The 13034-nt window shown below is 39.9% G+C and overlaps 1 protein-coding gene across 1 annotated transcript in view; it reads left to right on the forward strand.

Annotated features, from left to right (window-relative positions):
• usp43b (ubiquitin specific peptidase 43b) overlaps positions 1–10323 on the forward strand; it is an 81538-nt gene extending 71215 nt beyond the window's left edge. Inside the window, exons 10-16 of the mRNA XM_088008130.1 lie at positions 2004–2081; positions 2180–2309; positions 2941–3283; positions 3694–3852; positions 3949–4125; positions 5238–6332; positions 7380–10323. Coding sequence (XP_087864256.1) covers positions 2004–2081; positions 2180–2309; positions 2941–3283; positions 3694–3852; positions 3949–4125; positions 5238–6332; positions 7380–7390 — 1993 coding nt within the window. The 3' untranslated portion in view covers positions 7391–10323. The remainder of the gene's footprint in view (positions 1–2003; positions 2082–2179; positions 2310–2940; positions 3284–3693; positions 3853–3948; positions 4126–5237; positions 6333–7379) is intronic.
• Positions 10324–13034: the final 2711 nt, after the last annotated feature.

The raw sequence follows: 13034 nt of genomic DNA on the forward strand, positions 1-13034 counted from the left end.
TGAAAGGAAATAAAACCTTAAAATTATTCTGGGGTTGTAACTACAGAGTCGTTGCATTAAATCCTCGTCTGTCTGTTTGTTTCTACGTTTTTCAGTGCACATTAACTGTTGTTTTTAGTAACTCATTCTGCCTTTCAATTGGCCCTCGAGGACAAAAAGTTTGAGTTGAATACAAATGTGAAAATCAGACTGATTAAACAGGTGTAGAAGCAGCCGCGCAGTAAAAACATTAACTTGGAAGGAAAAGTCAGAGCAGATAGACGAGTTTTAAAGCTGCAATGTGTAATTTTTATTTTTAAAAAAAAGTTTTATTTGTTACAATTCTCATTATATTATGACAGTATCTTGAAAAAAGGAGCTTGGAAAAATAAATCAAGCTCCTCTGCCTTCTTCCTGCACTAAATGCAGACATTCACCACTCAGTTAGAGACAACCAATCAGAGCCAGGAGGCGGGTCTCAGTGCTGTCAATCATGCTCATGCTGTAGCAAAACAACACAGCCTGTCACAAATGCTAAGGCTAGTTAGCATAGCCATAAATGACAGCGGATGAGCAGTTTTCCTGGAACATTAAGTTGCTTCGCTGCTGCTAGCTCATTTAGCAGTGCATTCACAAGGATGATTGACAGCATTCCTCCTGGCTCTGATTGGTTGTTTTTGACCTGGAGCGGCACATTAATTCGGGAGCACAGGGAGAAGGCGTAAAAGATTGATCTTCTCCCAGATCGTCTGTCTCATATTAGACTTTTACTACATTGTGACAATTTTAACAAATATAGAAAATATTTTCTCTAAAAGTTACATACTGTAGCTTTAAAAGCTCATTTAAAAACAGATGGAGAAGAAACCATCAAGAGTTGTTCTACATCTTGTATCGTTAAAACCTTTTCAAACATCTGATTCAATGTTGTCAGATCTTAAAACCAGATTAGAAACCCTCTAAAAAATATTCTGGCCATTAATTGAAGATAGAGCTACATTTTTCCTAAGGATTTTAGAATGGAAAGATTGGCATTTTAATGTGCAAAGATGTGTGGGATCTGTAGCTGTTTTTGGGGGGTAGGCTAACTGCATGGTGACAACACCTGAGAGCAGACTGATGTTAACAAAGATACCAAGACTAAAATGTCCTAAAGTGGAGAAAAATCTTTAAAAACATCAAAGAAGTAGGAGCAGAACCTGCAGACTTTAAACGAGCAACAATCTTTGGTAAAAAGGAACCGAGTCACAGACTCCGAGTGGGCAAAAAGTCATTCATGTCCGACAGTCCGAGTCCCATCAATCAGTCAGAACCTGGAAGAAAAGAAACGTGCCTGATAGTTTTCTACTTTTGTCAAATTATTTGTTATTATCATTGTTATTCTTGGCTGAATATGTTTTATTTACACTGAGTTTGCGGCTAACGCAGGTGACGGATCCCTCTTCTTACATTTTTCAAATTCTTTTCTTGTTTTTATATCGACGTATTCTGGTCCAGAATGCAGAGCTGTAACATTACTGACACCTTGTGGTTAGAAAGCGTTAATACATTACAGAGCCTGTCACCAATTTACAAAAAGATCTCAGTGGTTTCAGGTTCCTAATAATTTATTCAGAGGGTTTTTTTTGGGGGGGGGGGGGGGTTTACCCTCCAGGATGAAATAATGATTAAATAAACAATTCAATAAATCTTGGAATCGTGAACTGAGTGGACAGGTGTGAACGTATTGTCTTTTTTTTTCTAATACACAAAACATTTCCACTAATAATAAGTTAAACGTCATAAGCAAGTTAGATTTCAACCTGATACTTTTTATAATATGACAGAGTAATTTTTTTTTTCTTTTTTCATTTTGAGAATAAAGTCATAGTATTAAAGAATAAAGTTGGTCTGGGATACTGAATCTCAGACCAACCTGTGTTTTCCTGGAACAAAAGCCAGAAAATTTGTTAGCCACATTTGATTAGTTGAAGCAATAAAAGGAAAAAAAACTCTAGATCTGAACTGCTTCCTTCGTCCCTTAGGGCCCTGAAGCTGTGCGGTTCTGGAGGGCCTCCTCACGTGAAGCTCATCATCGAGTGGGAGCACAGAGTCAAAGACTGGTCAGTGCGTTTTCCTCTGTCCCTCTGTGATGCCTCATTGCCTCGGTTTGTATGTTTTTCTCTTATGTTTTTATCTCGTTGGTGTTGCCGGGTGCCAGCCTGTTTGGTAACATTCATGAGGAAGTGGTGAAGGACGGAGACAGCGTACGAAACCTGCAGCAGCAGCACGTCCAGCAGTTCAGCTGCACCCTGGACGAGTGCTTCCAGCTCTACACCAAAGAAGAACAGGTGGAACTGGACTTAAAAGACACTCCACTGCAAAAACACTACATCTGACCAAGTTTTTCTTTCTTTTTTTTTTTTTTTGTCCAGTTCCTAGTGTAAATATTGTAGTTCACTGAAAATAAGACAAAAGTAACTTTTCAGAAAGATTTAGGAGCTTGTTTTAAGTCAACAATTCCTTAATATTGATTTTAAATATCTACTAGTTCCACTGGCATTTTTTTACTTATAAATGGAGAAAAATGTCTGTCATAATTGAAAAAATTTGCTAGTGGAACTAGTACTTTATTTTTTTTAATCAATATTAAGGAATTATTGAATATAACCAAGTCTATATCTTATTGAAAAGTTCTGAGCAAGTTAGTTTTGTTTCATTTAAAATGTAGTAAAATATTTCCTCTAGACTTACTTGGTAAGATTTTGTGTTTCTTGTTTTCCTTCTGCTTTACAATCATACACTGCTTTGTCTTGGTCTGTCTCCTGAAATGAACATTACATTTTGTGACTTGACGAAATGTCAACGCATTCAGCTGGAATGAGCACGTTTGATAAGCGTTGGCCTCTTGTGGATTTGCTTCGTCCAACTTGGTGATTTTTGTTTTCTCTCTCCGTCTTTCCGTGCCTCTCCTTCGATCAGCTCGCCCCAGATGACGCCTGGAAGTGCCCGTACTGCAAGCAGCTGCAGCAGGGCATGGTGAAGATGAGTCTCTGGACCCTGCCGGACATCCTCATCCTCCACCTGAAGCGCTTCAGGCAGGTGGGCGAGCGGCGGAACAAGCTCACCACCTTCGTGCATTTCCCCCTGGCGGGACTGGACATGACGCCCCACATGGTGAGCCGCAACAACGGCCCCCACCAGCGCCCTCTTCAGGCGGGCTGGAAGCACTGCAGGCAGCCCGACCTGGCTACTCCAGACTTCCTGTACGATCTCTATGCCGTCTGCAACCACCACGGAGGGATGCACGGTGGTCACTACACAGGTCTGGACTCCTTCTAGGGCTGAAACGAATAATCATGATTAATCGCATTAATCATGATTACCTGAGTTTATGTACTCCAGTTGACAATTAATCGATTACTAAATTAGTTTACGATTATTTCAACAGTTAATCATATTAATCATGATTAATGGCATTAATCCTGATAAATCTGATTAATCATTATCATTGGTATTAATCACGATTAATGGTATTAATTGTGATTAATTGGATGATCATGATTTTCTGCCTTTTTTGAGTTTGTTACTCCAGTTAATGATTAATTGATTACGCAATTAGTTTACGATTAATTCAAGAGTAGTATTAACCATGATTAATGGCATTAATATTAACTATTAATATTAATGGATAATATTATCCTATTATTAATATTCCTGTCGCTTTAATTGCAGCCTTTTGTCGAAACTCGGTCGACGGTCAGTGGTACAGTTACGACGACAGCACCGTAGAGCCTGTCCCGGAGGCCGAGGTCTGCACACGAGGCGCCTACATCCTCTTCTACCAGAAAAGAAGCACCATCCCCCCCTGGTCTGCCAGTTCCTCCCTCACTGGTCTGTTTCTCTTCTCAGTGGTTTTGTTGTTTGTTTGTTTTTTCATATTCTTCTATGTATGCAACAAAAAACAAACAATTTGGTGTTTCTGTTCAGGTTCCACCAGTTCATCCACCTCTGACCACTGGCTGGTCCGGCTGAACGGGGGAAGCAGCGGCGGCGGCAGCGTGGTCTCGGGGGTTCCCAGTCCGGCTCTTTTGGAAGCGGGATTTGCTCCGGAGTCTCCTGAGTTGCCGGTGTTTGGAGACGAACCCAACAGAGGAGTAGAAGGAAGTGAGTGTTTGTATTAAAAAGAATGAAAACTGCCTGCAGTAATTTATGTTGATGCCGTTTCACCGTTTTCCCGTGTTTAGGTGTCGGATGTGAACTCACCCTAAACCTCAAGCCACATTTGGACCAATTCGGTAGCTTTGGTAGTCCAGCTAAACTCAGAACACTCAGAATAAAATTACCTCATCTGCACCAAATTGTAACAATGCTTATCAAGTTACAGACGGTGCACAAATATTTTTAGTCCCTAAACTTTTGTTTGGGTTTTTTAGTGGGTTTTTATGTGACTCACCAGCACCAAATATTGAATTTTATTGAACTGTTCCTTCAAAATTTCCTGATTGTTTTGTTTTTTTGCATTAAAATCACTGATGTTCTTTTGCTACTTTAGAATTTCACAATATTTTCCCCAGTAAATCCGTTCAAATATCTACATATGGAAGAAACAAAATGAAAGAAAAAATGATAAGCAGATTGGACACAAGCATTTTTATTCTCTAAATAACTTAAATATCTCGATTTTTGTTACTCGCCTTGTCAGTGACAGACTGTGATAAAGTGTAGAAGAAGTAAGAAACACTGCCACCTGCAGGTCAGAGTTAGCGGGTCTCAATTACCGAAATTAGCAATAAACTCTCTGTCATACATGGGAACTGTTGATTGAGTTGTGCTGTTATTTGAAGCACCAGATTTTAGTTTAAGTATTTTAGAGTGTGTCTTAAGCATCTAAAGACACATTGGCTGGACTTTGACTGGGCCATTCTAAAGCATTTTGTAGTTGTCTAATAGTATGGTTTAGATAACTCTCTAGCCTCTAACTTTTTTCTTTTTAAGCATTAGCCTATATTTAGCTCATCATCAACTCCGACCAGCATCCAAAGAATGTGTATGTAATGTTTCATGGTGGTGTGTTCAAGGTGAAGAGCAGTGTTAGCATTTTGCCACACTTAACATTTTGCATGTAGACCCATTTTTATTCCAATTTTGCATTACTTTGTATCAGTGTATTTCATAAAATCATGGGAATACCTCTGCAAAGGACAGTAAGTGGTCAAATAATTTGAATATATCAGCTTTTTGTGAGCGCACACCTGACATTTAATGTGTTTTTCTAGATGGCTCCAATCAGATGATGCGAGGTACCAAGGTTAGGAGCTTAAGCATGAGGTCACCTGCCAAACCCAAGGACGCCCTGAACAAAGTTCTTCCACTGCGTTGGTCTTTTGGGTCCAAAGACCGCATCAAGCACCCGGCACAAGTCCACCCTGGAGAGCTGGTGGAGTACCTGGAGTCTGGACGCCGGCCCAGATGTACCAAAGACCCCATCATCACACTGGTGGCCACCCCGCCACAGAGGAGAGTCCTTGACGTGGGACAGGACTGCAGCTCACCCAGCGGCAGCAGTCTCAGCTGTACGGACAGGCTCAGCTGCGACGCTTGTTACTCTCCCAAAATCCCAGAGGGGCAAAGGCGAGCCTGTTTGGAAAGAAACACGGGCCAAGGATCTGATAACGAGGGAAACCTCCGTTCAAGAGATGATGATGGTTCGAGGCAAGGATCTTTGTCTAAGAGACTGAGAACTGACCAGGTCAGGGCTCTGGACTTCCACCTGCAGAGAGGCGGCATTCTGGGTGGCCATATAAGCCACAGCGCTCCTCCGAGCAGAGAGTCTACGCTTAGAAGAACCGCCGTTCAGGCGATCGGCCTCACCAGGGGCCAAAAGGACTTATCACAGACGATGGAAGGCAGGAGGAACCCAACAGGAGAAGAGGGCCAGAGCCAAGAAAATCTCCTGTCGTTTTTCAAGCCGGTTTTGACAAACAAAGACATGCCTAGGTCCCCAGGCAAGGAACAAGCGAGACAAATAAATGGCCACGAACGTCTGGGAAAACTGGCGAGCAGTAATTTAGCCAAGCTGTCGCTTTCCAACGGGACTCTTCCAGCGCCGGGCTGCAGCGTTCCCACCTGCGACGGCCACGGCTGCAAAGCCCAGCTGGTCAATGGAAAAGCTGTGAATCAGGAGCCAGTGGACATCCAGCGGGCTCACAGCTCCAGCAACATCCAGACCAAGCTGGACTTCACGTTTCGCAGATGTGCCTCCCTCCAGAGGAACGGGGAGGTGGGGATCCCTCAGGCGCACCGTGTCCTGCTGTCAGACAAGCCTGGCTACTCCACGCTGCAGCGGACGCGGTACAGCACCACCTCCCTGGGTAGGCAAAGAGGGCTCCATGAACTCTGGCAAAGATGTGTGGGACGCCTCGAAGTAGATTCCTATTTAGTAATCTCACACTGAGAAACGAAGAAGAATTCAGTGATTAATCTGAGTAAATTTATTCTGTGGGGGGGCCAAATTGTTGACACCCCTGCTGTTAATATGGCGGTAGTGGCTAAGCTGGTATGGAGTTCGTCGTGTTGTAGATGGGTTGAATCCCTGCTACATCCGTCTCTTTATACCACTGTGACACCGTCTTCGCCCCAGGATAGCTGTGGCTACAGTGTAGCTCACCACCATCTATGTGTCAATTACAAAACTTTGTCGATATTCAGCTAATGTCAAAAAAACACAATTTCACAATTGCCGCGTTTCCATTAAATAAGAAATGCAACTTAAGTCTCACTTGAATAACTCTGTTAATAACAGTGTTATCGCGTTAACAGAGCCATCCTCCTCCTATGACTTCCTGTTGCCTCATTCGTCTTTTCCACCAGTAGTAACAAACGGTTGTCGATCGCATGACTCGGGCGATGCAAAAAAAATTTTGTCCATTGTAGTTTTTGTGAAATACTCAAATTTTGATATGGCCAAAAAAAACTTTTTATTGAAAAACATGAGGTTTTTTTCAAAATCGGTACGTTTCCATTCAGTGTATTTATTTTTGAAATTCCATTTTGATTGTAGTATAAAGAAGCTTTGGAGTCCTCGGACTTGAGAAACCACCGTGGCAGCAGGACAGTATTATTTTCTATTGCATTTGGGTTATAGAAACATATGAGTGAAATGTATGGGTATATGACTGACAGGTTCCAAATATGTGTGTAGATGAAATGTTTTTCACCTGCCTGCTGTGTGTGTTAGCAGGATAGATGTGGGTCGTCTTTATCGCATTAGCAATTAGCTTAATGAGTAAGACCTATGAGTAATATATTTACTGTAAGGCCTTTTCCACGTCTTTACTAACAGATTTGCCTGCATTTTTTATTTTTATTGTAACACTTATGAAACTTATGATTGTGTTTGTTTGTTTTTCCTACACCAGTGCCCATGTGACAGCCAAGAATGATGGCCAAACAGAAGGACCGCTCACCTGGTTTCCCAGAGAAGCGCCCCCTGTTGGAGGCATTGCTTACAGCAAACGACGTCTCTATTTTTTTTTTTTCCTTTTTTAATTTAATCTTTTCGTTGTACTGTTTTAGGTTCTTACCTGTGTGTGTCTTAAACTAAATCTATGCAGAGTTATTAAAAAGTCTGAGGGAAATTACTAGGTTATTTTTTCCCTCCACTCACTCTTTTCTGACACTGTTTACTGATTTTTTTTATCATTATTATTTTATTTCATAACACTTTATTTGAAGGGGGGTGAATAAGACTGTCATGACACTGTCATAAACATGACATAACACCTGTCATGAACATGAATAAGCCTTCATGAATATTTATGACTGTTGTCATAAAGCGTCATTCGGTAAATTATGACACTTTTAATACAAAGTTGACATTATTCAAAATGTCTTTGTTATGACAACTTGACATTAACCAAGAAATCATTACTGTTTAAACTTTACCTTTAATAACATAATGTTATCTAATTTTTAAAGTGCAATCAGTAATACTTTTATAACAAATTTATATCAGTAATGATTTCTTGGTTAATGTCAAGTTGTCATAACAAAGACATTTTGAATAATGTCAACTTTGTATTAAAAGTGTCATAATTTACCGAATGACGCTTTATGACAACAGTCATAAATATTCATGAAGGCTTATTCATGTTCATGACAGGTGTTATGTCATGTTTATGACAGTCTTATTCACCCCCCTTCAAATAAAGTGTTACCTTTTATTTTTTACTGTCTGTTTGAGTTAATCATCCACATTTGTGAAAATGAGAGCGATTTGTGAATGCTCTACACTTGAACTTCCACGCGAACTCTCAGGAACGCAGGAAGTTGTTTTTCGATGAGTGCGGTTCGTATTGACGTTTAAGAAAGAGATATTTGCTCTACTGACAGGCCGGCTTATTAAAAAACTACAAAAAAGTACTAACACTGGTCTAAAAATTAAAACACTGGACAGAAATAGTTTGCTGTTAGAGAGTCCATTTTTAAAATGATTTATTTATCAAATTAATATATACATATATATTATTAATGCACTTATTAAAATTATTTTATTCCTTTTGTTTTAACAGGCGACTAACCTGTCGGATGGCGTATGGAGGCAGTGGCACATGCTATTTTTTAAGTGTTTGATACATGGAGATGTGGAAATTTACCCCATAAGCTGATCTCTTCCTGACTTCTGATGTTTTGTGGACGAATGCAGCGAGAATTTGTACGTTAGAAATTATTATATCAGAAACCAGCAAATGTAAAAAGAAAAACAAAAACTAATCTCGCATACATCTACCCCGTTTATTGATATGATGGAACTTTTTCACATTTTGTCACCTTTCATTGGAATTTTGTGTGTCGGAGCAACATAAAGTGGTGTCTTCGTTTTAAAGACATTTTTTATTTTTATTTTTTTTTGCCTTCACCTTTTTAAAATGTTGCTCTTCCAGAATTAACCCACATGTGACACCAAATAAATGACCCTGTTCCTTCTGAAAATAAAGTCTCCCCCCCACAGCCTGATGCTGCCCTCACCTGTGTGTCACAGATCTTAACTGACCAGAGCAACTTCTTCCACCTGTTTGCTCCTGAGAGCAGCACTTTTCATGGCTTTTTTTTTTTTTTTTTTTTTTTAACCATCAAATCCAGAGATCAACTACTTTTCCAAAAGCGGTTAGCTGTAATAGATTTTATTTAGGAGTATTAGAGTAAAGATGGCTAAATGTGGATTTAACATTTTTGAAAAATAAGTATAAGCCATTTTCTGCCCCACTTCATTTTATGTTGCTCTCTCAAATAAAATCATTTAAAAAAATGTCTAAAATGTGACACAGTCTGGAAAAGTTCCAGGCATGTGAATACTTTTGCGATTTTTGCATAAGGTCCCATAAGTTGGTGTGATGATAGGAAAATAAACACACACACACACACACACACACACTCATACAAAACTCATTACAAAGGCTTCCAGCGTAATCTCTCCATAAATATGCAAATGGATACGAGTTAGCTGATGGCTAAGAGATTCCCACACAACCTGCAGAGCAATAAGAGAGAGATTTAATATTCAAACCCAGTTGTAAAGATGTAAATGTGTGAAATGCAGTGACATCCTGATTGTTTCTTACAAAATCTAACTATCACAAAGGACTGGATCCAGAAGCGGCCTTTGGAGGAGCTTTTTTTTTTTTTTTTTTTTTCTGTTTGTGATTGAAAGAGGGAATTATAACGTGTGCACAAATTCGTTCTGCAGCCGTAAAAGCGGGATAATCACGGTTCATCGGATTCTCATAACTTGTTGGGGGGAGTTGTCGGTTAACCAGCTGCATTTGTAATGCACATCGTTCACAGTCTTCAGTCATAAATATTCTGTGTCTGTAAGGGTTTTTTTTTTTTCTGTCAGGAGTGAAACTCAAAGGGAATATAACCACGGTTTAGATTAATTTTCAACCTGAATATTTTTCAATTTTTTGCTATTTTACGTGCTTCCTGAGCTTTCGTTTGCCACCGAGGAATATTAACGAGCGTCTCTGGCTGTTTGCGTTGTCGCACCGGCGCTTTAGCAACAGTACAAAAAAGGAAGGATGCGATGAGATATTATTTCGGAAATTTGGTTAGATTATATTTTAGTAACTTTTTTTTGGGGAAAAAAAAAAGTCTACATTTTGTACCTGATTTGTAACTGTGTAATTAAAGTACCAGACTAAAACTGTATGTTTCACATGACTTCATATGGTCAGAATGTTACATGGAGGAAAGTGGGTTTAAATTTGGACACTGCACACACAATTGTTTGTGTTGGATCGTCCATTATGTGTGCAGTAATGCAAGTTTTAACGATTGCAAATTAAACACAGCCTTTCTCACAAATGTCTTCCGTGTAAGGTGTGATTTGTGATGCATGCTAATGTTTTTAACGTGAGCATAGAGTTTTATGCAACAAATATCTCTGTACCACATGCCTGTTAACCATTTTTCTAACTCTACCCAAAACGATCACAGTTGACAGGAAAAAATAACCCGACATAATCTGTGTATTGCCCGATTTCAGCAACAGACACTGCCTATTTTTTTCATTTTGCTGACTTTATACAACAGCCATGGTTTTTCAAACTGGTGGTAGGTTGTCTTTATTTGGACAATTATTTATGGGGTAAATTCAAATAAACTGTGATGTAGAGCAATGAAGTACCAACAGCCCAAAGGATTCACAAGAAACTGTAAAAGAGACGTACAGCAGAGAAACTGAAAGTAAACCCACTGTGACCATTTTCCAGATCCAAGTTCAAACATTTTATTTTGCTTTGTACCTCACTTCTTTTAGTCAGTGACGAAGCCTATTTTAAATTGATGTTTTTCAAGAAGAGCATTTGTTTGCGTCACTATAAACACAGTGTCACAAAGACAGTTACCTAAAAAAAAGAAACAAATTGTTTTTTATTGTCATTTTTATCGTTATCACAATAGTACCATAAAATATCGCAATAAAATTCTTAAATCCATATTGTCCACCTATATTGCCTATGACGACACATTTTAAATCAGTCGGTCACCGCAGCATTACTGCATCTCGCATGTAATCTGGATGTAATCTGTTGGCACACCAGTAGATCCAGCTCAGCTCGAGACACAATCAAGAACAAAAGTACAGAACTTGGTTGCATTGTGAATTCCCACGGCGGTAAACGCACCGTTCTGTTATCCAAACAGCATTAGGCAGAAACAAACCGAGTCATGTAGCTGTTCCTTTAACTCCTTTTCTGTTCCGCCTCTTCAAGCACACCGCATCACATGTGTTCCCAGTCGGGCTGCTGATTCAGCTTTCAGTCAGCTCTTCTTTCACAGTCAGCCCTCATCCGCCCTCCACACACCACCAACAGACCGTGACGCATCTTACTTCACGGACATGTTCCAAAAAACAGATTTGTTGCCACCGTTAAGATAAGATTATTCTCATAAAACTTAAAGCTAGTTTGGAACACTTCAGGCTTAATATGTTGCGTTCAGTTATTAAATCTTATTATGGCGAACCTTAAGTTTAATAGTCATCTCTGAAGAGTTGTTGGCTAACCTTTTTACATGTGATGGCATCTGCAGTAGAGGAAGTTTGTCTTTATCTCCTGTGGTAAGGTTATACAGTTAGGTTACACAACAGAGCAATATCACGTCAACCAACCACGTAGGGTGAGGTTTGCTGAAATTCTGGCATGGTTGTGACCTCGTAATGTACAGGACGGCATGTACACCATTATCTACTGTTCAAAAATGCAACATTAAAATGCAAGATGTTTTCTTTGAGATTCTCGCTGAATCTGGTTTGTGGAGGAGAACAAATCACTGGTAGAGCTTTCACAGGCTGCCAAATTACAGTTCACCGCTGAGCGTAGTTACTTTAATGGTCCTCCACTGTTAGATAAAACCATTTTTACTGTTGGGTGTATGAAATATTCATGCGATGAGTTGCAAAAGGCTTCCTAATTCTCACTGCCTAGCGCAACAAACCCACACGCTGTATGAGGAAATGCAGGATCACAAAGACGGTGTGGTTTATTCTTTCCCATTAGCCGCATTGCAGGAGCAAAATATCTGGATATGTATACAACCAGAACTCTCACTCAAGATTGTTTGAAGTTTCAGAGATGATTTTAACACTTAAAACATACGGTTTGAAAGGCAAATGTGTCTGTCATTGTGTTTAGACTCTGACAGACGGTGTTTCCTGAGGACACACGGCCGTTCAGTGGTGACAGATGGCTGTTTAGTGGCGAGCGTGGTTGGCCAAAGAAGTTCTTGCACAGCTAAAGTGACCGGGGTGGCATGTGTTACAGCATCTCTTTAGACCAATGTGAATGAGATGGAAGAAAATTGTGTGGTGCTGCTTCCTCTTAAACCTACCCTACTGCAGCAAGAGCAAGACACAGTCTGCGGCACAACCTCTTTATCCAGCTACTGGTCTGACAAACACGTACATCAATTGAAATGTCTGCATATATAGAACTGGACACCCTGAGAGACAATGTACCTTCCAAAATATTGATATAGATTTTGTCACTCACTTAACACTTATTCAAATGTAAGTATTGAGGTTTTTCTGACAGGTCAAAACATCCCTCTCCAACTAATTGTGAAGTAGTTGGAGAGGGTTATGCGATTTTCTTTTTTTTTTAAATGGATGGAAATCTGAAAAATATGTTGGAGATATATAATGGGAGGCATTATGCAAAATTTAGTTTTGAGGCTTTATATTATGCTATTATGACATTCCCTCATCAAACACACACCTGGAGTGTTACTTTGATTCATTCATGCATGTTTAAGCCTAGAATCTCCCTTGTCAATCATTCAGGAGCCCCTAAACGCCCTCTTGGATCATTGGTATAGCTGAGTTTCTGCCCTCCATGGCACCCATCCCCCAGCATCCTCCCCACACAGCTCCTTCAGACTAGCAGCAGCAGCGATAACAACTGAAGATAACACAATGAGTTGATTGTGCTATAAAAGTGCCTTATTTTGCAGGGTGAAAAAAAACAATATGTATGATATTGTTGTTCTGGCTTCTAGTTCCATCCATCAGTTTTATG

Source organism: Poecilia mexicana, unplaced genomic scaffold, assembly GCF_051168715.1.
Source record: "Poecilia mexicana isolate PSO_F unplaced genomic scaffold, ASM5116871v1 scaffold_8, whole genome shotgun sequence".
Classification (NCBI taxonomy): domain Eukaryota; kingdom Metazoa; phylum Chordata; class Actinopteri; order Cyprinodontiformes; family Poeciliidae; genus Poecilia; species Poecilia mexicana.